The sequence below is a fragment of the Pleurodeles waltl genome, chromosome 9 (assembly GCF_031143425.1).
Source record: "Pleurodeles waltl isolate 20211129_DDA chromosome 9, aPleWal1.hap1.20221129, whole genome shotgun sequence".
Lineage (NCBI taxonomy): Eukaryota > Metazoa > Chordata > Amphibia > Caudata > Salamandridae > Pleurodeles > Pleurodeles waltl.
The window spans coordinates 873,743,996-873,769,874 of record NC_090448.1 but is presented as its reverse complement, the minus strand read 5'-3'; the positions used below and the strand labels follow the sequence as shown (position 1 = coordinate 873,769,874).

Sequence of the window (25,879 nt, the reverse complement as noted above, 5' to 3'; positions counted from 1 at the left end):
TATTGACAAAATTATAGCATGCATATTTTTAACTGCACAAAAGAAAAACACCTAAATATATAAAATATCCTTAAACTCCTCAGATTCTCTGACCCCCACCCAGGAATATTCAAAACAGTCAAAAACTTGCTATTATATCCAATAGCAAGATTTCAAAAGCTGGCACCATTTATATGTCAGTTTTAAAGCTCATTCTTGAACACACTTTTGACATTTCAAAAACTGCCATTTTTTCAATAGAATTACTAAGAGTAATCACATACACAGTGCTGTCAAATGGAGTCCCACTAAAGTGCAAATATAAAACCTATCATGTAAATCAGAGCTAAATAGACTCTTACCCCTACAACCAAAGTCCATGATTCACTTATCCAAGAAATATATTTCTAATAATTCTCAATCAGCGCCATTAGTATTACCATCTACTGAAAAGATTCATATTCATAAGTTACATCTTTGGACAGTTCTCCTTAAAAGGTGAAATACAATGAGTGTATGTTACTGAATAAGAATATGCTCTAATACTATGCTATAGTACTGTTGAGACAGGTTAGAGGGGTATACGACTATAAAAAGTGAAACTGTGTAGTTTGATTTTCCAAGAACGTCTTATTTGAGGAAATGAGAGAGAAAGTGGGAGTGGGGTTCATTATTTTACATCCACTTTACTAATCCTTAAAGAGCACAAGAGAAACAACAACAACAATTGTGTCTTCAATAGTGGTCAACCAACATTCTTCTGAAAAGACCAAATACTTCTAGTAGTAAAACAGTAGAGTTGAATCAATTGATTACTTTAATTATCCAAAAGGTATTGATACTTATGTTCAATATTAATCTCCATTTCCACAGATTTAAATATTAATATCCAGAATGCCCCACTTCTGCAGAGCCCCACTTCTCTGCTTCTATCTGTTGAGTCCTTAGAAATATACTGTATACCATGAATTTCTATAATGTTTTTCTTTTAAAACATTGTTAAACATAACATACAGACCTTTGCACTATCCCTCTATGCATTACTAGACACATGTTGGTGTTGTGTGTAGCATATGGCCACCGTGGATGAAGTCACTTTTGTAAGATAATTTGATTTTTAAATTGAATTATGTGTATGTTTGTAGTGAAAATAAGTATGTTTGACCATTGACTTTGTGTTTCACCACTGTGCATATTAGTTGTTCAATGTTCACCAGTTGCAGATTACATTTTGTATTCAGTTTAGCTGCCTATTGACTTTATCGTGACGTTAGACATTGCAGTTGAGACAATGCAGATGAGCTGTGTTTTTCCACATGGTAAACTAAGCTTGTGTTTTTCGTATTTTCTCCTACCGAACACAATAGCATGATAAGGAAGCGCATATTTTGTGTTTTCTTTAGTGCAGAAAACAGATTGACGTTGAAAGGCGTGTCTCGAAACGGTGGCCAGCTTTCAACACATTCCTGTCAAGGTTTACCTAAACAAGCCAGCTTTTTTGAATAATTCACATCTGAGAGAAGGCTTTTTTCCCATGATTATTTAATATTCTATAAAAGGTGTCCCTGGACAGCAGTGAGAGGAATTTTCAGAGACTTCAGTCAGGAGTGGACCTCAACTGCCTGACCTCCTGTGAGGGTGGAAAAACTCTTTCTCGCAGCTGAACAGGGGTCATCAACTTGCTGGCATGGCTCTACGGTAATGAATTTTGACTTTATTCTTTGCTTGGCAGTTATGTTTTAATATAATCATATATATTTGCTGTGTACATTGCAGTTGAGAATCACTTTGATATATTTTCCTTTCATTGCTGTGACTATTTTTAAACGTGTGCCTCCAATCTGCTAATCTCCTCTCTCAGGAACCTCGTGGTGATGTAATACTAAATGTCCAAAAAATGAGGGGATTTAGGAGGGATTATGGTCCAGGGTATATCCTCCCAGTGGAAATGTCAAGAAATACGTAATACACTGTTCCAACCAAAAAAGAACGAAAACTAATGGCAGGGGTCCTAAATTTTAGGAGCAAGAAACCTCACACATCCATAGGATGTCATGCTTCATCATCGGTACTGCTCCTCGTCAGACCGGCGCTGCAATGTCTGACGGGCACCACCCCTAATGGGGGGGCTCTTTGCCGGAGATCTTTTTCAATGATGGTGCCGTGACCCCAGAAGTGAATGAGTGACAAAGGAGATCGAAAAAAATCGTGGTTAAAATTGGCTCACAAGACTGCCACTGGGTCGATAGTTTTATTGGACCAGATGGACGGTCAGGGCCAAGATTAAAAGATATATATAGTCAAAAGAGTGAACCAGAGGTAATGCTCAATCACTCTGTTTAAGATAGTGAAGGGGGGAATTGGGGATTTTCCAAAACCTACCCTATCATGGGTCAACATGTTTCGCATCCTGGTGGTCCATACGGATCCAGTGATGCTTCATCAGGACCTAGATGACTACGTGAATCTCCAATTTATATGAGCCACATATGTTTCCTAATTCGAGTGTACAGTTCAACAAAGGCCAGAGATTATCTGGGAGAAATAACCGTCACTTACATAAACATGGAACCACTAATTCCACTAAATGTCTACTTTAAACTAAGAAGTGCATTCCAGAGATTTTTGTCAGCTGAGTCATTAGTGAAAGCAAAACATTTTGGCGTAGTGTCAGTCTGGGAGTGGAATTGGAGATTGGAAGTGCACGATTTAAAAGTGTAATTGTTTTTGTTGTTTAGAGAATTAAAGGAAGCGCCGCAGACCATGTTTGAAAATGCATGTGAAGTTAAACCGCCTTATGCTGCTGTGACAAACATGTTTTCTTGTTTATCAGAACTTTTTAAGTTTTGGGATCTGTGCTTGGATAAAACTAAAGTGTTTTCATATATAGAAAAGGTGCTTTTTGAAAGAAATGATGTCCCTTTTGTTCTTGACAGGAGGGTTTGGATACTTTTGTCTGCTTACAGAAAAATACATGAGAGATGTAAACAGTTAGAACATGAAAATAAGAATTTACGTGAGCAAATTACCAGAACAAATTATTGCAAGATAAAGCTGAAATTTATAAATCTGTTACAGGGGAATCTGGCTCTTCACATTCCAGTAATGAGAAGGTTAAAAAAGGTGGGGACCAGTATGAGCCTCATGAAAAGAGCATAGTTCTCTGTGTACAGATCAGCCCACAGTTTGTGGCAGGAGTTGAAGTGCATTCTTTCAAAGATTACACTGAGGTAGAAGTTGACGATGTTACCGGTATATTCAGGCCACTTTTGCAGAGTACGATGTGTATAATTAATTCAGACAAGACAGAGGTACTGTTGCAAAATGTGCAGTTTCTAAGAATTCAGTGGAATCCAGAACATAGAGAGATGCTGTTACAGGGAAAACAAAAGATTTGAGAGTTTCTTACTATTTGCGCTAAGCAAGAGACACAGAGTTTCATGAAATTTTTTATTTTTGGAAACGGTATAGCCCTCATCTGCGCAAAATCTTAATGCTTTAATACAAAGTAACTAGGAAAAAACATGAGTTTGAATGGAGTGAAGAGCAGCTGAGTGCTTTTGATTTGGCAAATGAAATAATTCAACAGACTTCAGATTTGTGTGCAGTGCAAAAGGGAAACACTGAGTTACATGTAAATGTTCAGGGACAATTTGCAAACTTGAGTATGGGGCAGAAACAGGGGAAGACAAGGGCGCCCCTGGGGCTTTGGACTAGAAAACTATCTGACTTTGGGGAGCGCTATACTCCTTTTTGAAAAACAGCTTTTGACTTGTTATTGGGCTCTAGTGAATACTGAGCAAATGACACTAGGTTATAATGTAATTCGGAAATCTGAACTACCAATCATGCAGTGGGTGATGGGTTCACCTAAATCTTACGGTATAGGACATGCACAAGAGGCTAGTATCATACACTGGATCTGGTACATACAAGACAGGGCTTGAGTAGGACCGACAGGCACTGCAGCCCTACATGAACAAGTCTCACAAGCCCCTGTACAGGATGAGGAGAGAGTGCAGGGAGTACCACAGGTAAAAGAGTCACCAGTGAAATTGAGTGCACCATTTGAATTCTTGTCCCCTGAGGATAGAAAGCGTGCTTGTTTTACTAATGATTAATTGAAATACATGTGTACTAAAAGACAATGGAAATCAGTGTTATTCAATTCAGTTACTGAAAAGTCGTTGTCTACCACAGGAGAAGGAAAAAGTAGCCAATATGCAGAGTTGTACAATGTGTGTGAGAAATTAAAGCAAGAGCTGCTTGAGACGTGTCATTTTTACACTGATTCTTGGTTCACTGCCAGGAAATTTGGGAAATGTTAGAACAGAGCAAAGTCATAGATGCTCATTGTCCCATTGACTCATTACAATGCTGGTTCAATTCCCTTGCAGATGTTAAAGACAAAAGTGCAGAGACAGAAGTGACAACCCAGAATTCTGACTTGGTGGGGATGGCTAAGTGGGTGCACCAAAAATGTGGACATCTGGGAGAAAAAGCCACTTACAAGTGAGTAGAGATTAGTGAGATGCACATTCCCCTAGATTTGATAAAAACTGTGATTTTGCAATGTCCTATTTGTCAGCACACACAACAGAGATCTGTCCCAGAAACAGTCAAAGATCAGTTGGGGAGAGGAAAGTTACCAGGACAGATATGGCAAATTGATCAGGTTTTAGGGGGAGCGATTGCTGCAGATACCAAGGCGAAATTAAAGTTATTCTGATAAGTAGTAGAGAATCTGATTCATTCATACAGATTGGAGACAGAATTGCCCAACTTGTCATATGTGAAGTGAATGGAGGTTTGGTGAGGAAGGAGTTTGCCCCAGCCCTTCTGACAGTGCAAGGAAAGGGAAGCTGTGGTGCAACAGATAAAAACCTCAGCGCTAAGGTGTGGGTTGAACCGCCAAATGGCCCGCCAGAACCTGCAGAAATTATAGCAAAGTACCCAATAACGCCCTGCTGCTTATAAAACAAGGGAAGGAAAAAGGAGAGCACATTTCAGATGACAAATGTTATTTGCAAGAAAAGTCATACTTTTTTCTTTTGCAGATCCTACTGCGACTCGCCACTGACCGTGAGTGTGCTGTGTGGTCTTCCTTTGGGCGTTTGGGTGTGGGGTCGGGGCAGGGACCGCACCCCCAACCTGAACCTGATTGATTAAAGTACAAAACCCATGGATCCATTTTACGCAACTTGCGCCTCCAGTTCAAGTTTTACATGGGATCAATATGGAGTACCATGGATGTTCTATCAACTTGTTTGATTACATTCTTCCACTGGAACTAATTCATGGTTTATTAGCATCTGATGACTGCTGCAAGTCTCATTAAGCAAAATTGCCAGTTAGCTGTCTGTTTTTCATGTGGAAACCTGACTTTCACTTACATTCCAGCAAACCTTTCAGGTGGACCGTGTACCTTTTAATGATTAGAATTCATGATGTTTCCATCTAATTCTGCACCAACTTGCTATATTAGACACACTATTCAATCAATTCAGTCTTTTCACTGTACGTGTATCTGATTTGAAAGTTTATAAGATCAATACGTTAATTCACTTCCATTGCTTTATAGTGATTGCTTTTATCATTACATTATGTTGCTGTATGCAATGCAAACCTGATTTGCTTATAATGTTTTTGTTTTTTTCCTTGAAATATGAGGAATGTAAACAAAAGTCATTGGTCAGAGGGTGGAGATGTAGTGAAATTAAGTATGTTTGACCACTGACTTAGTGTTTCACCACTGAGCATATTAGTTTTTCAATGTTCACCAGTTGCAGATTGCATTGTATATTCAGTTTAGCTGCCTATTGGCTTTATCGTGGCGTTAGACATTGCAGTTGAGACACTGCAGATGAGCTGTGTTTTTCCACATGGTAAACTAAGCTTGTGTTTTTCATATTTTCTCCTACCGAACATGATAGCATGATAAGGAAGCACATATTTTGTGTTTCGAAACGGTGGCCAGCTTTCAACACATTCCTGTCAAGGTTTACCTAAACAAGCCAGCATTTTTAAATAATTCACATCTGAGAAAGAAGGCCTTTTAGAAAGCTTTTTTTGCCATGATTATTTAATATTCTATAAAAGGTGTCCCTGGGCAGTAGTGAGGGGAATTTTCAGAGACTTTGGTCAGGAGTGGACGTCAACTGCCTGACCTCCCATGAGCGTGAAAAACTCTTTCTCGCAGTTGAACAGGGGTCATCAACTTGCTGGCATGGGAAAGATGAAGTGCAGTGATAGGCCCTACGGTGATTAATTTTTACTTTAGTCTTTGCTTGGCAGTTATGCTATAATCTAATCATATATATTTGCTGTGTACACTGCAGTTGAGAATCACTTTGATTTATTTTTCTTTCATTGCTGTGACTATTTTTAAATGTGTGCCTCCAACCTACTAATCTCCTCTCTCAGGAACCTCGTGGTGAAGTAATAATAAATGTCTTCTTTAAACTAAGAAGGGCATGCCAGAGATTTTTGTCACCTCGGTCATTAGTGAAAGCAAAACAATGTTTCATTTCAGCTCTGATGAAGTCTTAGGTCACGTCACAAACAATGTTTACTGAGGCCCAAAAGTCCATAAAACAAAAATGAAAATACCATATTTTAAAAACAGAGGTTTTATTATGTTTTCCAGGTATCCTTAAACAATTAATTAAAACTTGGGTTAAAGTTAATTTAGAGTTCAATGAACAAGAGAGATACCCATTATTGATGTGTACAATATGACAAATTCCAGGCATGGAAAAGATAAGGTTGAAAACTAGTCTAAATTTTAGCACTCTTAAGTGATACTAGGCCAGATGATGTTCTGAAGTGCAATAGCTTTTTTTTCCCCAAAGAAAACACCTTATCCACTGTAACAAGGGCTAAGTTAAAGTCAATAAAACCATAACATAATTTCCGATTTACTTCTATTGACTTTGGAACAATATCCCAGAGGGCAAAACAATGATCTACAGTGGAATGCCCTTTGTGAAACCCACCCTATTCCAGTGTCATAAGATTATTTCAGCAATCGAGTCTTAGCTGTAATAAGCTTATTTTTGCAAATACATTCAATACAGCATCTGTGAAGTGTATTAATCTGTAGTCACCTGGGGAATTTCCAGCTCCTTTTTTAAAGATGGGTTTTACTACAGCACCTCTTCATGATGATTTCCCCTGATTCTATAATCCACTCACTTTCATGGTCCACTGAATAATAAACTGACCCACCAATCAGTAGTATTTTTGATTATGTCTGCTGGCAGGTTATTGTTATCTGGTCCTGCAGAATAGTCTTTCCAACTATAAACTCCCAAAACAGCTTAATAATTACTGGGTTGCCTTTATATGTAAACCAATTATACTCCAGTTTTTGGAAACCCAAATAGATGGATCAGATGGGGTTTCCATTGCTGTACTTGTACTGTACACAATAATGAACTAGGGTTAGATCAAAAATTGCTTTGATCACCTTAATGTATAAAACTGTACTTAATTTCTCCCATTACCGGTACTAAAACAATCTTTTGACTTTTTTCATCTTTTTATTTATTTGTAAGTTATTTTAATTCACTATCAATAATATCAGACGGTGTGCACCTATTAAGATTTTACACATTTTGAATTCTGCATTTTAATTTTTGACAGGACAAACCATTCATCTACTGCTACACCAATGTTCAGAAGACATTTCAGGATAAGATCAGTGGTGGCTGGTAAGTACAACTTTCAGGGGATGGGAGGGTGCCAACAGGCACGCACACACACACACAAACTAACACACACACACACACGCTTACACGCATGCATTTACATTCAGACGCACACAAAACTCTTTCACAACTCTTACAAATACACAAATTCATACGTACATGCATGCACTAATCGGTGAATAAAAACACAACCCTTACCTGCTGCAGATCTCGGGAAGGGACGCCTCAGAGGTGCCAAGAGGGTTGGGACTGCTGCCTCCCCTCGTTAGCTGACCCTAGGTCACTGAGTAAAATGGAGCATGGAAGACTACTGACCTCACCTACTCTGTTACGAGGTGTCGATGACAGACAGTCAGCCCTGGGTACTTCAGGGATTAAAACTGAAGCACCCAGATACAAGGGTATCACTGACATTCCCCCTCGTCACAAGGGGGAAGGCTTTGAGGACATTTGCTAAAGCTGAGAAGGTCATGCTCACAGGAGCTGTGACACCCTCTGTCCAGCAAAGTTCAACTCAGGCAGCCAGGGGTCTGCCCTTTTAGCACATGTCTAGCTCCTTGCTCCCTGACCAGAAAATAAGGAATGTCACTCTTTATGCCCAAAAGGTGCAGGCATGGCCCCTGTGCCCTTAAGGTTTTGCTGCTGCAGGAAAATACACTATTGGGCGAATGTGCGCTGGCTGCAAGCTTTTTTAAATGATAGACTTTTTTAATAGAAGAACACTTATTGCCTGCCACCTTCTTTGGTGCACGAACATTCCCAGGAAGTTCCACAACATTATAATGACCGTTAGTCTGTTATGGGGAGAAGACAGAGGACTTAATGTTTATGACAATTTGAGAATATGTATCTCAGCAATTTGAAACTTAAAAAAAGAAGTAAGGCAAGCCTGTCCCATGTAACAGTGCCTAGTGATGAGGAACGCCCTTCAAGCGTTACAAAGCCAAAGCAATAATTGGTTCCCTATATCATGTTTAGTGGTGGGGGAACAGGCTTGGCTAAAGGTTGTAATTGGAAAGAATTACTTTTCAACAAGTCTTCTATGGGAAGGCAGAGCGAACCTGGTTATTACACTGTGAGTGCCTGGCCAGTTCAAACAACAACTATGGACAAATCTAGCTGCCTCTCTATATGGAAAAGTAGTTAACAATTTGAAGTTACTAGTACTTGTATACTGTTGTGGCAAATTAAAGCTGGGCTGAAAGAATATGACTAGAAAAGTTTACTGTGAACGCTGTAACAATTCTGGTTAAGCTGCCTTCTATTTTTATCCTATGTTTACTTCAGTCTTTTATCTCTTTTTAAGAGAGTATGAAGTACTTGGATACACGTAGAAACATTGGCATCATGTCGTCCTGCTATCTAGGTTGACATATTTTATTGTTTTCAGTGATGCATGGCATTTATTATGGACACGCACTGTAGTAGCTGACATGTTTTTACTGTTTTAGTTATAGAAGAACACAATCAGTATGTGAGTTGACATTTTATCACCATGATGTTAGTACCTTACTGTTTGTAAGTGCAGTTATGTTTACTAATTATTACGATAAGAGTGGTGATCAGACACTATAAAAACCCAAGTATCTGACCATACGTTAGAGGGACTTTGTGCTAAGAATATCAAGCCGGAGTTCACACCAGTTTGCAGAAACTCCAAACACTTATTTGCTACTTAATGCTTTCATTAAAATTTAGCTTAGTGCCAAGAAATAGCTTTAGGGTGTCAGGACATTAAGAACCCACTAACCATATTGTTTTCCCTGACATGCTTCGCTGCATTTCTTTTTGCATTCTGTGCGGTCGTGTTCATATTTGATGCACTGGAATAAGATTTTACAATAAACATTTGTTTCTTCGTGCTATTTTGAGTATGTTACTCAATACCGAAGAGGTTTTGGTGTTCCACTGGGTCCCTGAACTAGTCTTGTGGGACTCATTGTTACTAGAAAAACTTCCTGTGCACTACTGCTCAGCAAATAGTGTTTGGGTAGCAGTCCAATTGGATGTTTAATTAGTATAGTTGTATTCACGGAGTCCTTGAACGAGGGAGCTAGGTTTTCCACCCCTGTGGCTCTGGGGGAATAAGGAGGGGGCAGAGAACATATCTAGTTTGTAGAGCGTTACATAGTACCTGGCAAGGATATATGTGACAATCTTAAAGTATAAAGCTAAGACTTATATTTTGAAAGGTTAGATTTGAGAATTATCTAGCTTAAATAGGCACAGTTGTAATTTTCAGCAGTGATGGAAAGATTGTAGCACTGCCCAAGGGAAGAATGCACCCACTTATGTGGGAATGCAGGGCAAACTACCTGTAGCATTTGAAATCTATTATGAACAATGAAAGAGATAATAAAATGCAAACTCTCCAATCTGCTATACGTTCCTTGTGAACCCCAAACCACATAATAATTAAGGAAGCAGAGGTAATAAGGTGTCTAGTGTTCGTTTCTGCTGTTGACAGATGTGTTAATGATGGAGAACACAACGCCTACTTCAAAAAATGTAAAAATGTCCTTCTGGCACCATTCCATTTACAATGTACGGAGCTCTCAATTTACTCTCACCTCCCACAGCCATCCTCACTTACTACAAAGCTTTACCTCCTAGGGTTTCTTGCGTTTTTGTTTACTGTGAATACATTTAATGCTTTCTTAAATTGGGACTTTAACCAATACATATTCACAATGTTCTATTCAAGGCACACAATGGTACTCTGGTCTAATGGCCGTGCACTCGCTCAAAACCATTCAGCTACATAACCTATTACTTTTACCTGCTCTTGAGACAAGAGATAGTGTACCTACAAAATTGTGATTTAAGGAGAGGATGTATTAAATTGTGATTAAAGGAGAGGAGTAAATAAAGAATATGGAATGGACACATGTCTATATGAAGATCATGTATTGAGGAGATAAGAAGTGAGCCCTAGAAGCAGCAGCAGCATGTTGCGAAACACTTATTGGCTCCTTGGCAGATATCTAACTTTTGGTTTCATGGTTATTGTAGATAACTGTATGGCTATTTTAGTCCTGAGTTGGAAAATCTGATGATGAGCTTGAAATTGTTTATGAACTGAAAAAAGTTGCTGATGGATGGGATACTCAATTAAGACTGAGGAAGAATAGTTTGGCCCAATGTATCAAACCTGAACAATCATGAAAACAACAAAGAGGACTAAATGAGCCAACCTGGCTCCAAGGATTGATATACAAGCCTGGGCTGTAATGAATATGGATTTTTGATGGACTATTTTTGGAACTTATGAAATGCTATCACATGGATTTGCAGTGGGGTGCAAATTATTTTTGAAAGTGTAATTTAAAAAAATAATATTTGAAGAGAAACCAAAATTCAAATATCTAATTGTGAAAAAATATGTGATACTACGTAAGTTATGTTTCAATGGAAGTGCTCCTCAGTTTTGGTATATTCAAAATGTTGGCAACATTAAATACATACAATACTTTGAGCATAACACAATAATAGTGTATTTAATAAAGGGCGTATTCCTGAATTCTATTACCTTCATCATTGCACTTCTGGCAATAGTTGTGACTCCAGGTCGTTCAGTTCCCACATGATAATGAATAGGATCTGTAATGGCTGCATTGCGTTTGAATAAAATGGATGGTGCCACAAAAGAATAGCCCTGGATTAAAAAATGAAACTGTAAATACTCTATGCAATCTTGTGGATCAACAGGACAGACATAACAGAAACAGAATTTATAATCATAAGTATTTAATTCTCATCTTTCATAATCCGGAGACACCGTCATGCTTGTTCTGTGAAAATATATTTTTTGCAATTTTAATGCAGAAATTTCTAAATATAAAAAGAGATATGCAATTAAGTGCTGGACACACATAGAAAGAAAATGGCAAGGGTGAAATGCAGTGCTTAGAAAAAGGTTCAGTCAATGTTACAGAAGAAAACGAAGGTAAGAGAGAAACCGTCACTAACTTATCAATCATTTTTAAATTGCGTATGCTCAACACTAATTACAGCACTACATTTCAAAGGTGGTAGGCACAGTTATGCACTATAAACCTTCTATCCATTTGATTCCATATTTTAAATAATGGTGGATCCGCTGTCACTGGACACAATCCTCCATTAAGCATTACGAAGCCAATTTCGCAACAGTGAAAAAATCATTCCCATTAATATTTAGTCCCAAAGATTTGTACAAATGACAAATGGAAACCCTAGAGCCTGAATTTAGATTGGAAAAGTGGTACTGTAGCTTGGTGCGAATTATATGCACTTCCTCAGTGAATCGTAAAACGATTACAGCTGTTTTCTCCATGAAGGCAGCATTCTTGTCACAGGGATCCAAAGATTGTTGTAACTCTCCCACCAAAACTGTTTCTGTAGTCAGTTACTCCCTCATGTTCAACAGAGAGAAGGTGCAACATTGTTTTAATTATTATTAAAAAAAAAAAAATGTCCTTTCTATTTCTGGAACAATTGTGAAAGCAGTCAAAACTGTTGCATCTAAAAAAACAATGACATGCTAACTGAATCTTCTGTTTTAAGTGACTAAAGTCATTGACGAACTTGGTTAAAAGTCTATACATTTAACTGGTTTCATTTAACATTCATATACAAAAATACCTTTATTAAGCATGATCATATGACTAATACCCTTTTCATAAAGTATATTGTTTTTTAAAACATTCTGTAAAAACTAGTTTCTGGAGGCAGAACATGGTAGTTTGCTGAAAGGTTGACTTCTTTTAATCTTCCGGTTTTGGCTACATTCAGTTGTCAATAATCACCCTACAGGGGTTGCAGTATGTTAGGAGGCCTGCAGTCCTTAAGCATTTATTGTGCAGTGACAGGTGGCAACTAGAAGAGCAATGACTGAGAAGTTACTTAGTTTAGGTAGGTGTTTGTGGTGGCTACTGAATCTACTGTCAGATTCCTCACATTGTGAATTTTCTCATGTGTCTAACTGGATTATGAAACTCTTCCCATAGCCACTAAGGTGACTTTTTGGCCAGGTCTCTTTTGATCTTTTTCACTGGACAGAGGAAGAGAAGGAGGTGGTGAGGCAGAAGGGCATACAGGAGTCCCTATCCCCAGTTTAGGCAGAATGTGTCTGTAAGGGAGGACTGTCTCAGGAACTCTAAAGCACAAACGTTTGGACACTAAGCATTCACTGATAGAGTCAGGGTTCTCTCCAATGCTGGAAGATGTCCTGTGACACCAAGTGTAACTGCCATTTGTAAACTGCTATGTACCGCCAGATGAGTTTACCCACCCTGCTGTTTAAAAGTTACTGCAATCAGGGAGATGCCCAGAGAGTTTAGCCACTTCCTGAGGTAAAGCCCACGATCCCACTTGGCCCTGTTTGTTTCAATACTACATGGTGGAGGGAGGAATGCTTTTAGTGCCAAGTGGATCACTCGGAAGTCCAATAAGATGATGTTGAGATAAATCTCCATTGTAGATCTGAATCCTCGGATGTCCATCTCTTCAAGATCTCCAACCCATCAAAGATGCATGCTAAAATCTGACTGATCCCTCAAGATGGGGCAGGGAAAGAGGTCTGCCACTGGTTCACTTGTGGTAGAGCAAACACCATGCACAACTTCTGCAGACTTCTTTGACACTTGAATGGAGTGTGATAGAGCCCCTTGAAGCCGAGTCCACTGATATTTAAGATCTCAATGCAGAGCCTGCACGTGCCATTTGGCATGTTACACAAGCAGGGCGCAAGAGGCGGAGAAGCCTCAGAGCTGCCCTCACTGAGACTCAGTTAGAAGGTTGAAAAATGTGTCTCATAGCCCGAACATCCTGGACTTGCTGAGGGGGGCGGATGGCTTGGAAAAAGCACCATGCCCAGGATGGCTCTGACGAAAGGGAGCCATAGTGAAGGAGTCAGGTGAGACTTCATTACGCTGATGGAGAAACCAAACAATGTCAACAGGTCGGCCATCATCTGGAGTTGGCTTAGGACTCTTTGGGAGAAGAGACTGCATTCAGTAGCCCGTTGTCTAGGCATGGGAAGACTAGCTATCCCAGCCTCCCCAGATGGGCTATGAACAGCACCATCACCTTCATAAACACCTGAGGTGCACTGATAAGGTCAATGAGAGCACAGTGATCTGAAAGTGCTCTTGGCCTACTTGAAACTACAGTTGGCATCTGTGGGACTGTATGACAGGGATGTGAAAAAATGTGTCAATCAAGTCCAGCGCTACTATTCAGTCTCCTTTATCCAGGGCAAATAGAACTTGGGCCAGGGTAAGGATTTTTAATTTGTCCTTTCGGAGGCAGAAGTTCAGAGGGCGAAGATCTAGAATGTGATGGAGTCCTCCTTCATTTTCCTGCACCAGAAAGTAACTGGAGTAGCAACCAATCCAGATTTCTGAAGCCAACACCCTCTCTAGTGCCCCCTTGCCCAAGAGAGCTTGAATGTCTCCAGGGAGAATGTACAAGTGGTACTCTGGGAGGTGTTGTAGTGTGAGGGGCCTGTCTAGGAGGGTAGTGCAGGAAAGATAGGAAGCATCCGTTTTGTACGATCAGGAGCACCCATTGATCAAAGGTAATGTTTCTCCAGCTGAGGAGGTGGAATTTGATGTGACCTCTCAAAAGTGTGCCGCCAAGGGAAAATAAAGTGGTTTTGTCTCTGCCTCTGCTGGTAACCTCTAATGAAGCCTCAAAAGGGGCGCTGCTGTTAGGAAAACTGCAGAGCTGTCGGAGCTAAGCCCCGAGAGTGAACAGTGGCCTTACTCTCTTTAAAGCATTTAAAGGCAACATCCTTCTTAGCTCCAAACAGCCTGAAACTGTCAAAGGGCATATCCATACAAGAATGTTGGACATCAGCAGTGACACCCGTGGAGCAAATACAGGTGTGTTGCCTAATCACTAGGCTAGAGCCCGCTGCTCTACCCAGAAAGATGGTACTGTCCAGATCAGATTTAATAGAATATTTTGCTGCAACCTGTCTGTCCTAGTCTAGCTTTGTAAGGTCTGACCAATGTCACCTGAGAACATTGGCAAGATATCCCCCCACTTTGCCCTATAACGCGTGCCAGGGTGGCCAAGGAGTACATCCGTTTTGCAAATGTCTCCATCGTTTTTGATTTCCCGCAGGTGGGGTAATGGGAAATACAGTGGGGTTCAAGCCGCTTGTCGACACTTGGACGACGAGACTCCCTATGTTGGGATGCTGCAATAGGGAGTCTGGATCTCCAGGAGCTGGTCTATGCCACCTGTCTGTTGATCAGATGGCAAGAACCTGATTATGACCAGGTACCCACCAGAATATCAGGTAAAGCCTGCAGGATCCTCTCCACCATCTTCAATAGTACTGCAGTTACCGTTTGTGTCACATGATCCCAATATTGGCGTAACGGAGGGTAGTCCCACGCCAAGTGCATGAAGCCTTGGGAGGGTGCCCCACACCTAATATATTTTATATACTACATTTGACACAAATATTTAAAATGTATAATTCTGAGATTACCATTTGAGGTAAGCATACCAGTTATCACACAGCAGAATCTCCAATCTTGTACACTAAGGGCACCTCGAGCACAGCATTCCATCCTTCAAGGGCATCAGATCATAGCAGGAGTCTGTCACATTTGGGACGCATTATATAATCTTGCGATCAAGTGTTTGTGAGTATCACTGGTGAGCAATGCCTGAAGAGCTCCCAGAGCCGCCGGCGCCACAGGAAACACAGGACACAACTGTCTAAGCGCTGCCTGTAGCCTTTAATACAGAAAGATCAGCAAAGGGGATATGTCTCCCCGTCGCTGATGGTCTGACACAGACACAAAGTTCCCTCCAGGGTAAACATCCTCCGTTGTGTTCAGGACGGTCTCCCTCAGCACTGCCAACGCCTCCGGCTCCCATGTCACTGAGAGCCCAGGGTGACCCGACAGAGGCAACACCGGTGTGTACAGCGGCTTCACCATTGCCAGCATTTTCCATACATGTGTGGTACACTGTATGTTTATAACATTACAGGGCATATCCGTGTGTCAGCGCAGAACCATAGTTGTCAGTGGATTGGGAAAAGCATCATCACTCTCTACAGCCACATGTGAAGCCTTTCTCGGCAGGAAGTACCAATAATGTGCAAAGTGAGCTTGGGCACATAAATAATTCCGGTATAGATCAGGGGCTCCGAATCTTCCCATGTCAAATGGTAAGGTAAGGGTGTCCCAGCTGATCATAGACTGTTTACCCACCCATACTGGTCTAATAAGGAGAGACCGCAATTGCCTAAAGAAGGCCTGCGTAAGAAGTATAGGGACATTTATAAACAAGCATAAGAATTCAGTCAACACAACCATTTTCATAAGGGCTACCCTATCTGCGAAAGATAGCGGGAGGCGAATCCACCAATCCACTTGCTCCTCCAATCTGGAAACAGTCCTGTCATAGTTCCATTGTATAACTGTCACTGGGTCCTTATGAATCCATATTCCCAAATATTTTAAGGGTTCTCTGCACCATTTGAGAGGATACTCCATCGAGTGTGGTTTGGTATCAGGTGTTAAGGGAAAAACTACTGATTTATCCCAATTAATACCAAGACCAGAATAGCATTCAAATTGTATTTATTCACATATAAGAGGTTCCAGATTTCTAATGGGTTTCCTAACATATAAAACCATATCATTAGTGTATAATGATATGTCCAAGGCCTGCTGTTGAAAGTGCAACCCAGCAGCAGCATACCTCAGCCTGCTAATACATGACAGAGATTCTAAAATTACCGCAAATAGAGGAGAGGCAGGGAACAACCCTGCCTTGTATCCCTGCATATGGGAAATGGTCCAGAAACATACCCATTAACCCTTACTTGTGCTGTAGGAACAGTGTATAGCAGCTGTATCCAATTCAGATAAATCATTGGAACACCCATAACACAGAGAATACCAAACATGTAGGGCCACTGGATAGACTCAAATGCCTTGGCGGCATCTACCAGTATCACTACAGCTGGAAGTGCCAGCTCAAGACTGTGAAGCACTGCAAAAAGGGTCCACAGGTTATGTGTGGTTGAGAAAGCCAGAGTGATCCATATTGGGAAGTAGAGGTCTCAAGCTAATGACTAGATCTTAGCCAATATTTTTGCGTCCGGTGGCTTAGCATGCTTTAATAGCGTGACTGTCAGGGCCTATCTCAAGGTCATAGGGAGGATTTGTTTGCAATATGCTTCTTGGTTTAGCGCACATAGATGTGGTGCCAGCAGAGGTGCAAATTCTTTGTAAAACCTGCTTGGTAATCCATCACTACCCGATGCCTTCTCTTTAAACAGCGATCGGATTGCTTCCAGAGTCTCTTCAAGCATTATGGGCTGTGCCATGCATTCCCTTTGTCCAGGGGAAAGCCACGACAGTGCTGTATCTGCGAGGTATTGTGCCATATCGGCATCACTCGCCGACTCTCGCTTTGCGTATAGGCTTTCATAAAACTTGTAAATGAGGCTAATACGCTCAGCGTGTCATGGCACACCATGCCATCTGCAGTCATAATTTCTACTACCTTTGATTGGGCCCACGGCTAGTGTACGGCCTGGCCTACCCCTTCACAATAAGTACGGGCTTTCCATCGTCGGGCATAGACATGCAGCGGACCTCTTGCTCTGCAGTGCCATTGTATTTAAATATTTTTTCGTATTTCTGCAAGGATAGTCAGGTTCTGACTTAATTCGTACTCCCTCTCTAATTTAATAAGTGTGTCCTCCATGGTCTTGAACTGGGAACGGAGTAACAGCAAGACACCGGCCTGTAAGCCAATGCAGACACCCCGTACAGTCACCTTAAAGGCTTCCCACAGAATATCTATACCTTCCACTGACCCCACATTCCTGTCAAAATACTCAACAATTGCCACCATTACTCCATCTCTAAAAACCTGGTCCAGCAGTGACCTCACTTGCAACCTCCATTGAAATGGTAGAGGGACATATGATGGCACAGTAACTTCTATTTGGACAGGCGCATGGTCCAACAATGTTTTAGGCAAGTGCCTAAGGCAACATGTCAGTGGCTGATAGATCTCTACAGGGGATGAGAGTTGTGTTAAATCCCCCCCCCCCCAAAGCCCCTACTCCCATCCAAATGACCACAGATGGCGGCAATTTGAGGAGACAGCGCCAAATGTGCATGTAGAATTCAGGGTCATGCCTCCCCCCCACCCACTTCAGCATCCCAAATATTCTGAGACAAACCCCAATCCCTTGCAAAAACTAGTTAATGTCAAATACCATATCCGGTCTTAGCCAAATGGGGCACTCCTTCGGAGGGCCGTCAGAGGCTACATCCCTCTCAACCTGAGGAGGCCAGGGCATTAGATGAGGGTAGGGGGCTGGTAGGGTTCCAAATAGTTCCAAGCTTCCCCCAGAATCAGTCAATCATATAAAAAAACGATAGCGGTAGATAGGGTGAACAACAGTTAGGTGATCTTAAATTACCCTTGCAGCTTTCAATAGTAAGCACCACCTTACTCACAGTTACGAAACTTTAAACTGCATAAATAGAGTAGGGATGAACCACAAACTCCCCCCTAGAGTCCGATCCTATACTACAGTTGCCATACAGAGCATCCATGGTCTCACCAAGGAAGGGCCAGCCCCACCCATCGCATTTATGTTCCTGTCCCGATGTCATCTACATTGGATGCTTAGCGTTGGTCGCTGGTGCTGGGCAGCTTTTTAATGAAGACGAAAGCCTCCTTAGGCGTAGCGAACACCTTCCACCTACTGGATCCTCAGGCGGGGTGGATATAGCATGGTATACTGTATGTTCAGAGCTTGAAGCTTCTTCTTGACTGGCAGAAACTCTTGTATGCAGCCTGGAGAGATGTAGTAAAATCCGGATAAAAAAGCCAACTCATTTCCTTGATAGGTTGTCCCCTGCAATTCACGCACAAGCCGCAGCACAGTATCCCAGTCACAGTAATTAACTAACTTCACAATTATGGGACGTGGTGGCAACCCCAGGACTGGCCTGGCGACCAGCGACCTGTGCGCTCTTTCCATGATAAGGACAGAGGAGAACTGGCCCCCCACAGCAACCCCTGGGATCACCCCCCTCCACGCACAGGCCCAACTAGCAACCATCATCAAGTCCCAGGCCAGTGCACGAGTACTGTTCCAGTTGTTCCTATGTCTCACACCACCTGCCAGATTCAGTGCATAAGTTCTTCAGGCTCAATCATTAAATGTAGTCAGGGTGCACCACTCCCCACACTGGCACAAAACCGGTCACACCCTCAGTTACCACCCGGGATGTATTTGGGGCATTACCAACACCGGTGTTGCACCACGAGGCCAGGGCTCGGCACCCCACAGCAGGCAAGGTCCGATGGAGGGGGAACACCACGGTGACCACACCATCCTCATCTCCTATTCCAGTCCCCACCGCGCCTCGGGCTCCATCAGCACGGCCGGGGAACTAGATCATCGGCCCGGTCCGTGACACTCCCGGGCAGCGCTGGTAGAAGCGCAGTGCTCCACCATCAGCAGGGGAAAGCCCCAGCCAAAATTCCGCAAGGGCACGGGTTACACTTGTGCAGCCAGCGCCACAAACCGCTGCTGTCCCCAATGCGGCGGGAGCCACTCCAGCACGCTCTATGAGAGCCCCAGCCTTCTGAACTCAGATGCAGAAGTCGGAGCCACGGCCAGGCCCGTCCTGGTGCTCTACCCCTGGACTGCCGCAGAGCACGGCCAGCATTCGCAGCACCGGGGTCTTGGCCCCGTACCTCCATTCTCCGCAGGCAATACATGGCGGCACACTTCACCATAGGTCCTCCAGCGAGCACCATAGCTACCCCAATACACTCAGCACCACAGTTTATGGCCAGTGGCCACCATCTTGACTCCCGCCATGCGCTATGCATCCCCCAAAGATCTGCGGGATGCAATCTCTGCATGGCTCAAAAAGGATTTTTCCGCTCTCCCAGCAGTCCATGGTGCTTACTTTACAGCTGGCAACCCAACAGTTCGGTCGAGGTCGGCCCAACACAAGGATATTTAACGGATAGGCCCAGCCTCCCTAAACTATGGCCATCTAGCCGTGGGCCCTCTGGCACCCCCCACTGTTTTAATTTTCTTAAATGGCAGGATGGGGGTCAAGCGTATCAGCCACCATCTGAATTACTCTGGAGAAGGATGTGGAATCTCAAGTATCTATGGTAGGACTTGGTAAGGAGAGGCCGGCGTCTGGGAAGGTGTCCAGACCACTTGCATCCTGGTGCTCATCAAAAATATTTCTCTCATCATACTGTTTGTCATTGTAAAAATTGCCTAAATCATTACAAGGGGGTGCAGTCCGGTTAAAAATGGGCATATCGTCTAGGTGTGGGGAGTAGAGTGGGGGACTCAGAATCCAACAGTACAATCGTCTCCCTTTCTGGCGCTGGTACATCAAGATCGGCGTGGATTCATGCAGCAGTGGCATCGAGCATTGTACAGGGCAAAGAGCACTGAGCTGCTGATGACATTGTGACTGGATTCTGCAGAGGCAAAGACAGAGACAAAGTCCGCCTCAAAGCGAGGTCAAATGGTGCATTCAACATCGAGGACAGATTCGGCAACAGTAGACTGATTAGAGGCCCCCCTCCTATTCTTGAGGGCTGAAAGCCTGAAGGGATCCAGTATCACACCCAATATGTGGTGCAAGGTCGCTTTTAGCTGTTCAGGCTGTTGTGGAATCGCTATCCATTCAAGGTGCGATAAAAGTGGGACAAGCGTCTGGTTTGGTTCCGCGGGGGAACAAGTCTTCGGCCTACTAGTGCCTGGGATGTCACACAAATCACTGTGGTGGGAATTCCTTGTCAACGATGGCCCTATTGTTTTAGGGGGTGGCATTGTCTGCACACCAAAGTACTGTGTTTGGACACAAAAGAATCTTTCACTTTTAGAAAGTGTAAGTCCAGTGATAGATCTTCTTGCTAAGATTCTATATCTTGCCCTACTTTACTCCCTTGGAATGTCAGTCTTGCCCATCCATTTAGGTTTTGTCTGACACTGAGCCCTGGGTCCAGTGTGATGGTCCCTGGGCAGTTACAACTTTAGTGCAGCACTGGTACGTGTTTTCCAGAGTACTGAACATAACTATAGGTAATAGTTTTGTATTGTGGGTAATATAGCTCTGTAGGTTAATGCTTTTGTTGCGGAGATCCTTGTGTAACTTATGGGTTGCAATCCTGACAAAATATCTAAAGGGATATGCATCCACTGCAAACACATGCTTGATACATGAAAGGCAAATATTTGGTAAATAAGCCTATGTGCGCAGTCAAATATTTTCATACATTATAAAAACTTTTAGTAATATTGTACAGCACTTTATAATTAAATAGTAGATCATCTTACAGAGTTTTCTTTGAACTTTAGTCAGGACTTAAAGCTCTTTGTGTATATTAATACTCCTCATATGTTGAGGAGGCATTCAAATGGATCCCCATTTAATTGAGACAATAACAACATTCACCAAAATGGGTAACAAATAACTTTCAAACCAAAGATTTCTTGCCTACAAAGGAATACTATTTTTTAACAAGGTGTGTGCAGTTTTTTGATTGATTTAAACTGAACTAACACAATTCAAACTAACTAATATAATAATTAAGCAAACCGTCAATTAACAGATATAATTACACTGACCCAGCATCAAAGCAGTAAAACCAACCTCCGTAAGTCCATTTTAGCCATACTTCACAAGGGAAAAGTCTCCAGCATTCATGGTAGGTGATCCCAGGAACTCCCCCCTCCCAACTCAAGGGGTACTAGTCATGGTCCCAACCACCCAATTGAGAGTCTCACTCTACCAGGGAGAGCAGAGTCAGGAGGACCTCTGCCTTGCACCACAAGACATCATCTCACACACATAAACCCGACCTCTGTAAACAAGGCTGATACAGAATTTCAATGTGCCGTGATGCTCCAGAGCTACCCAGGCCTCTTGACTATTCATCCATAAATTTCAAAGAAAAATGATTTCTCCCACATCCCCCTACACCCGAAAACCCTTTTGCTTGAAATTCATGGGCAAGAGGGTGGATAATTGCCAGTGATGGAGTCAGGTCCAAGACATGTCACTGGAAGAAAAGACTAAACATACTTGGGTCCCTCCATCTGAAATTTACCAATTGTGGTGATCAGTATTGGACTGACTTTATCATCACATGAAGAATGTCCTGTGCATCTCTCCCACCCAAGGTCGGTGGTGGAAGAGGTACCAGACACAGAGGAAGCGACGAGCGTAGGAAGGAAATTCATGTCTATGCCCCTCTTGGTGCAACCAAAACATCGGGGCACAAGGGGGAGAGAGGACACCAGGCACCCAAGCCTTAACGGCCTTCCCCACAAGAAGGGGTGCATATGACCACTGTTCCAAATAACACCAAGCAAATTTCCTCATTACCACAAAACATCACAAATACTAATGACCTATCATTCACACTAAAACCACACACACCCTGGCTTCCCCAGCCCACCACATCCTTTTGATTTGGGAACATATTGTCGCCTCTTAAGAAATCTCAGAATCATACCCCAATAACATTATTGTCTAAGCTAAGCCCCTGCCAAGGTCAGCATATATATTCTTGTAACTGTCTTCTCAAGGTGTGAAATGGTGTTTGAAATGCCTATATGGTAACTATAATAATGGTGTGCAGGGAGTATACATATGTCATTTACTTCTCCAGTGCTGACTGACTACTGGGTGAATATATTTAAAGCCCTATAACTCCATTACGAGGCAACAAATATCGGTGATGCACTAATACCACACCATGTATTACTAATGTCAGGGATATCTTTAATTTTGGAATATGTTATTACAGAGAAAATTACTCAATCCTTTTGCATGCACTTATGGAATGGGGCATAATATAAAAATCGATGTTATGGAGCTAGTTTTCGCATGTTAACATTTAATCCTGGGCAATTTTCGGTAATAAATTCCTCCAGGTTTGACCTGAAGGATTTGTGCTCACAAACCAATGCGGCAATAGTGCATGTGTGACAATCGTGGGACTTGTAACGCTGATTAAGGCAGAACTTATTTTCTGCCCAAACCGGTCAGTAATAATGAGGGACCAGTTATAATGAGGACCTTAACAGAATGATAAAGAACCAACTCCTGCCAATCAGACTGTTTTCTTCAGGAATTTGAGAAGCTTTTCTAGATGCAATGCTAACAAGTAGCACTGTAATAGCCAGAAGCCTGAAAGCAAATGATCCACTTTCTCTATAAAATTGGTGGAGGAAAACGGTCACGGCTCACGCCTATGACTTGCAAACTGAGAGGACTCGAGGAGGACTGAAAATATTTACCACATTGGAATCAGTTTAAAGGCAATTTGAGTTAAGCATTGGGGTATATTTTATTGCGATGTAGGGAGGTCAAAGTCTTGATGAAGGTTTAGGTAAGTTTATTGAAGTAATTAACCTGTAATTGCACCTTATCAGCAGCATATTGCCACCAGCTAGGCCCTAATAATGTGGCCTCCCAAATGACTGGTGGAAATTGTGGTCACTTGATGATTCTACATTGTCTCAGAGACATCACTGACCCAAGAAAGACACTAGATATACAACACACAAGGAAAGGAAAGGCCAGAGATCCTACCGCAGCCATTATCTCCTCCTGGGCGAGCGATTGCTTGAGAAAAGCCTTCTCCTCACCACTCAGCGAATCCCCCCCTCTGTTGATTATAAATACCTGAGGTAACCATCTATCTGTGGAGAAATATCCTCCACATACAGCTCTGTATAGTAATCCCAAAAACCTCAAGAATTTCCAAGGCAATTCCAGTCCTCCTCTCGTTTATCCTCGATAGCCTCTATTCTTGTTTCTGCCTCTCTCTGCCTGACAAGATGCATCAACAGCCTACTGCTAGACTCGCCACATTCCTAGTAATCAGCCCTACAGCTTAAATATTTGGCCATCACTTCCTTACTATACTGGACATGGATTTTGGACTTAATTATCAAGACTTTCTGCAAAATCTCTCCAGAATCCTGTCCCTGCTCGATTACTTTGGCTAGTTCAGCCTCACATTTGAGAAGGTCATCGAACTCCTCCTACATGTGAAGACATATTTGATGTTGTTTGGTTAAGCTGTAGCTCAGTGTTTCCCCTCTAACTCCTGCTTTTAGAGAGTCCCATACCATACTAGGAACCACAGGGCGCTGATTATAAAAATAACATCTTTTATCCATTTGAGCAACATAATCCTCTTCATAGAGGAGTGTCCTATCAAAAGTCCATGTTCTAGGTAAATACCTGAGGAGTTTGTAGAAGAGTACATAACAGCTTTAAGAGCTATTGTGGCTGCATGTGAATTTGGTGAAACAGTAAACACATATCTCAGACCCCAGTTTGTTTTCAGTTGTGCATCAAAGAAGGAGAAGAATGGTTAATGGTGTGCAGAAATCTCACCCTTGACATTGTGAAAACCATTGAATGATCTACTGTTTCATCTAAAGGTTTGGCAGATGTTGGCAGTAAAGATGTTGGTGTTTTGTGTGTGGTCTCATAGCAATAGAGAGAAGTATGAAAACTTTTCAGAAGAAAACTTTTGCATTCTTCAGGTATTGATCAATAGGACATGTTGGTAATGCTCCTGCATGTCCTGCAGTTGGCAAATGGTGTGTTAAGTGCAAGACGTTGCGTCATTTTCACAGGGTTTGTGGGAGTAATATAAGTGCCAGAACACTAATAGTGACAACACCCACTGCAGATGGTGTAATTGAATTTCACGAAGACATCTTTTGTAAGGAGGGTGTACCGGAAATATTGGTGTCTGACAATGGGACAGAATTTGCCTCTGAGAAAATGGTTATGATGCTGACCTGATATGTTAGAAAACAGGAGAAAACACCATTATATCAAACATCTTCTAATGAACTTGTGGAAAGGATTAATAGGTTTCTTAAAAAACACTCACGGCCAAGTTGGATGTGAAAAAGTATTCAAGTGAAAAAGAGCCTAATTTATTTCTTTGCGGTATGTGTACTCTGTTGCAATGGCGACAGAGTATACATACTGTCAGCATAATAGGCCACCTGATTTAGGTGCAGACAGTAAAATGGCAATAATGCTCCCCTTGCCATGGGAGGTGACTCCCATGGGGAGGGGAACATAACTTTTTTTTTTATTCTCAGTGTTGGAAAATGGGTTATTGGTAGGGCAGGTAGGTACCTACACCTAGCAACAAGCCACAAACCTCCACAAAAGTACAGTTAGGTCTCAGTAAATTAATCCCAGCTCTACCCTTGGTAGCTTAGCATCGAGCGTCAAGGCTTAACTTAGGAGACAAAGTGTAAAGCATTCAAATATCACAAAACAGTAATTAAATAAAACACAGGAAACAGTTTAAAAATCCAAAACCAATTTATAAAAATAGCTTATATTTTTATCTTTAAAATGACACAAAAACGATTAAAATCGGTTCAGGGGAACCGGAGATATGAATTTTTAAAGTATTATTATTTTCTAGCGCTCAGAAACGAAAAGCGCCAATCGGGTCATCTGGTTGCACCAGGACCGGGGCAAAGTCAAACTTTCAGGCCGACCGCGATGGAGCCCTGCTCGGCTACAAGTCGCGGGAGGCCTCGGTCAAAAAGTTACCTTCTGACTTAGTCTCTTTTTCGATGTTTTTCTTCCCCGGGACGAACCTGCCAGTTGGATCCGACCTCCTGGAGCCCTTGTCCGGATACGCGAAGTCGGTTTCCTCGGTGGTGATTTTTACCTTCGGACTTAGTCGTTTTTTCGAGATGAAAATCCTTCGACCGGGGTAAACCTGGATCTTGATCCGACGTCCGTGGAGCCCTTCTCGGATACGATGGCTGGAAGGTCCCGGTCAACTTTTTACGTTCGGACTTAGTCTTTTTTTCGGATGTTTTTCTTGACCGGGACGAACCACGAAGTCAGGCCGGGTCGCGGTTGAGGCAAGCCGGCTAGAATTTCCGCGTCGAGTCGGTCACTTTATGGAGCTTTTTTCTAAAATTTCTCCAATCTTTTCCAAACTTCTGGGGCTTCACCCAGATGTTCTTTTAAGGTTCTTTTGGGGTCCACAGCTCACCCCAAGGGTCCAGAAGTTCTGTGATTGTCCTTGGGAAGTGCGGACTTCAACTCCCAGAGTGCACCTGGCGCAAACTCCTTTTTGGCCACTGGACAGTGGTCAGCTGGTCACTTTTT

At 42.3% G+C, this 25,879-nt stretch overlaps 1 protein-coding gene across 3 annotated transcripts in view; it reads right to left on the bottom strand.

The window, feature by feature from the left end:
• RPS6KA5 (ribosomal protein S6 kinase A5) overlaps positions 1-25,879 on the bottom strand; it is a 451,666-nt gene that overhangs the window by 201,419 nt on the left and 224,368 nt on the right. For 2 of the 3 annotated variants that reach the window (XM_069208183.1, XM_069208185.1), the window contains exon 10: positions 11,218-11,343. The exons of the other annotated variant lie outside the window; for it this stretch is intronic. In XM_069208183.1, the coding sequence (XP_069064284.1) occupies positions 11,218-11,343 (126 nt within the window). The remainder of the gene's footprint in view (positions 1-11,217; positions 11,344-25,879) is intronic. 3 annotated transcript variants of the gene reach the window in all.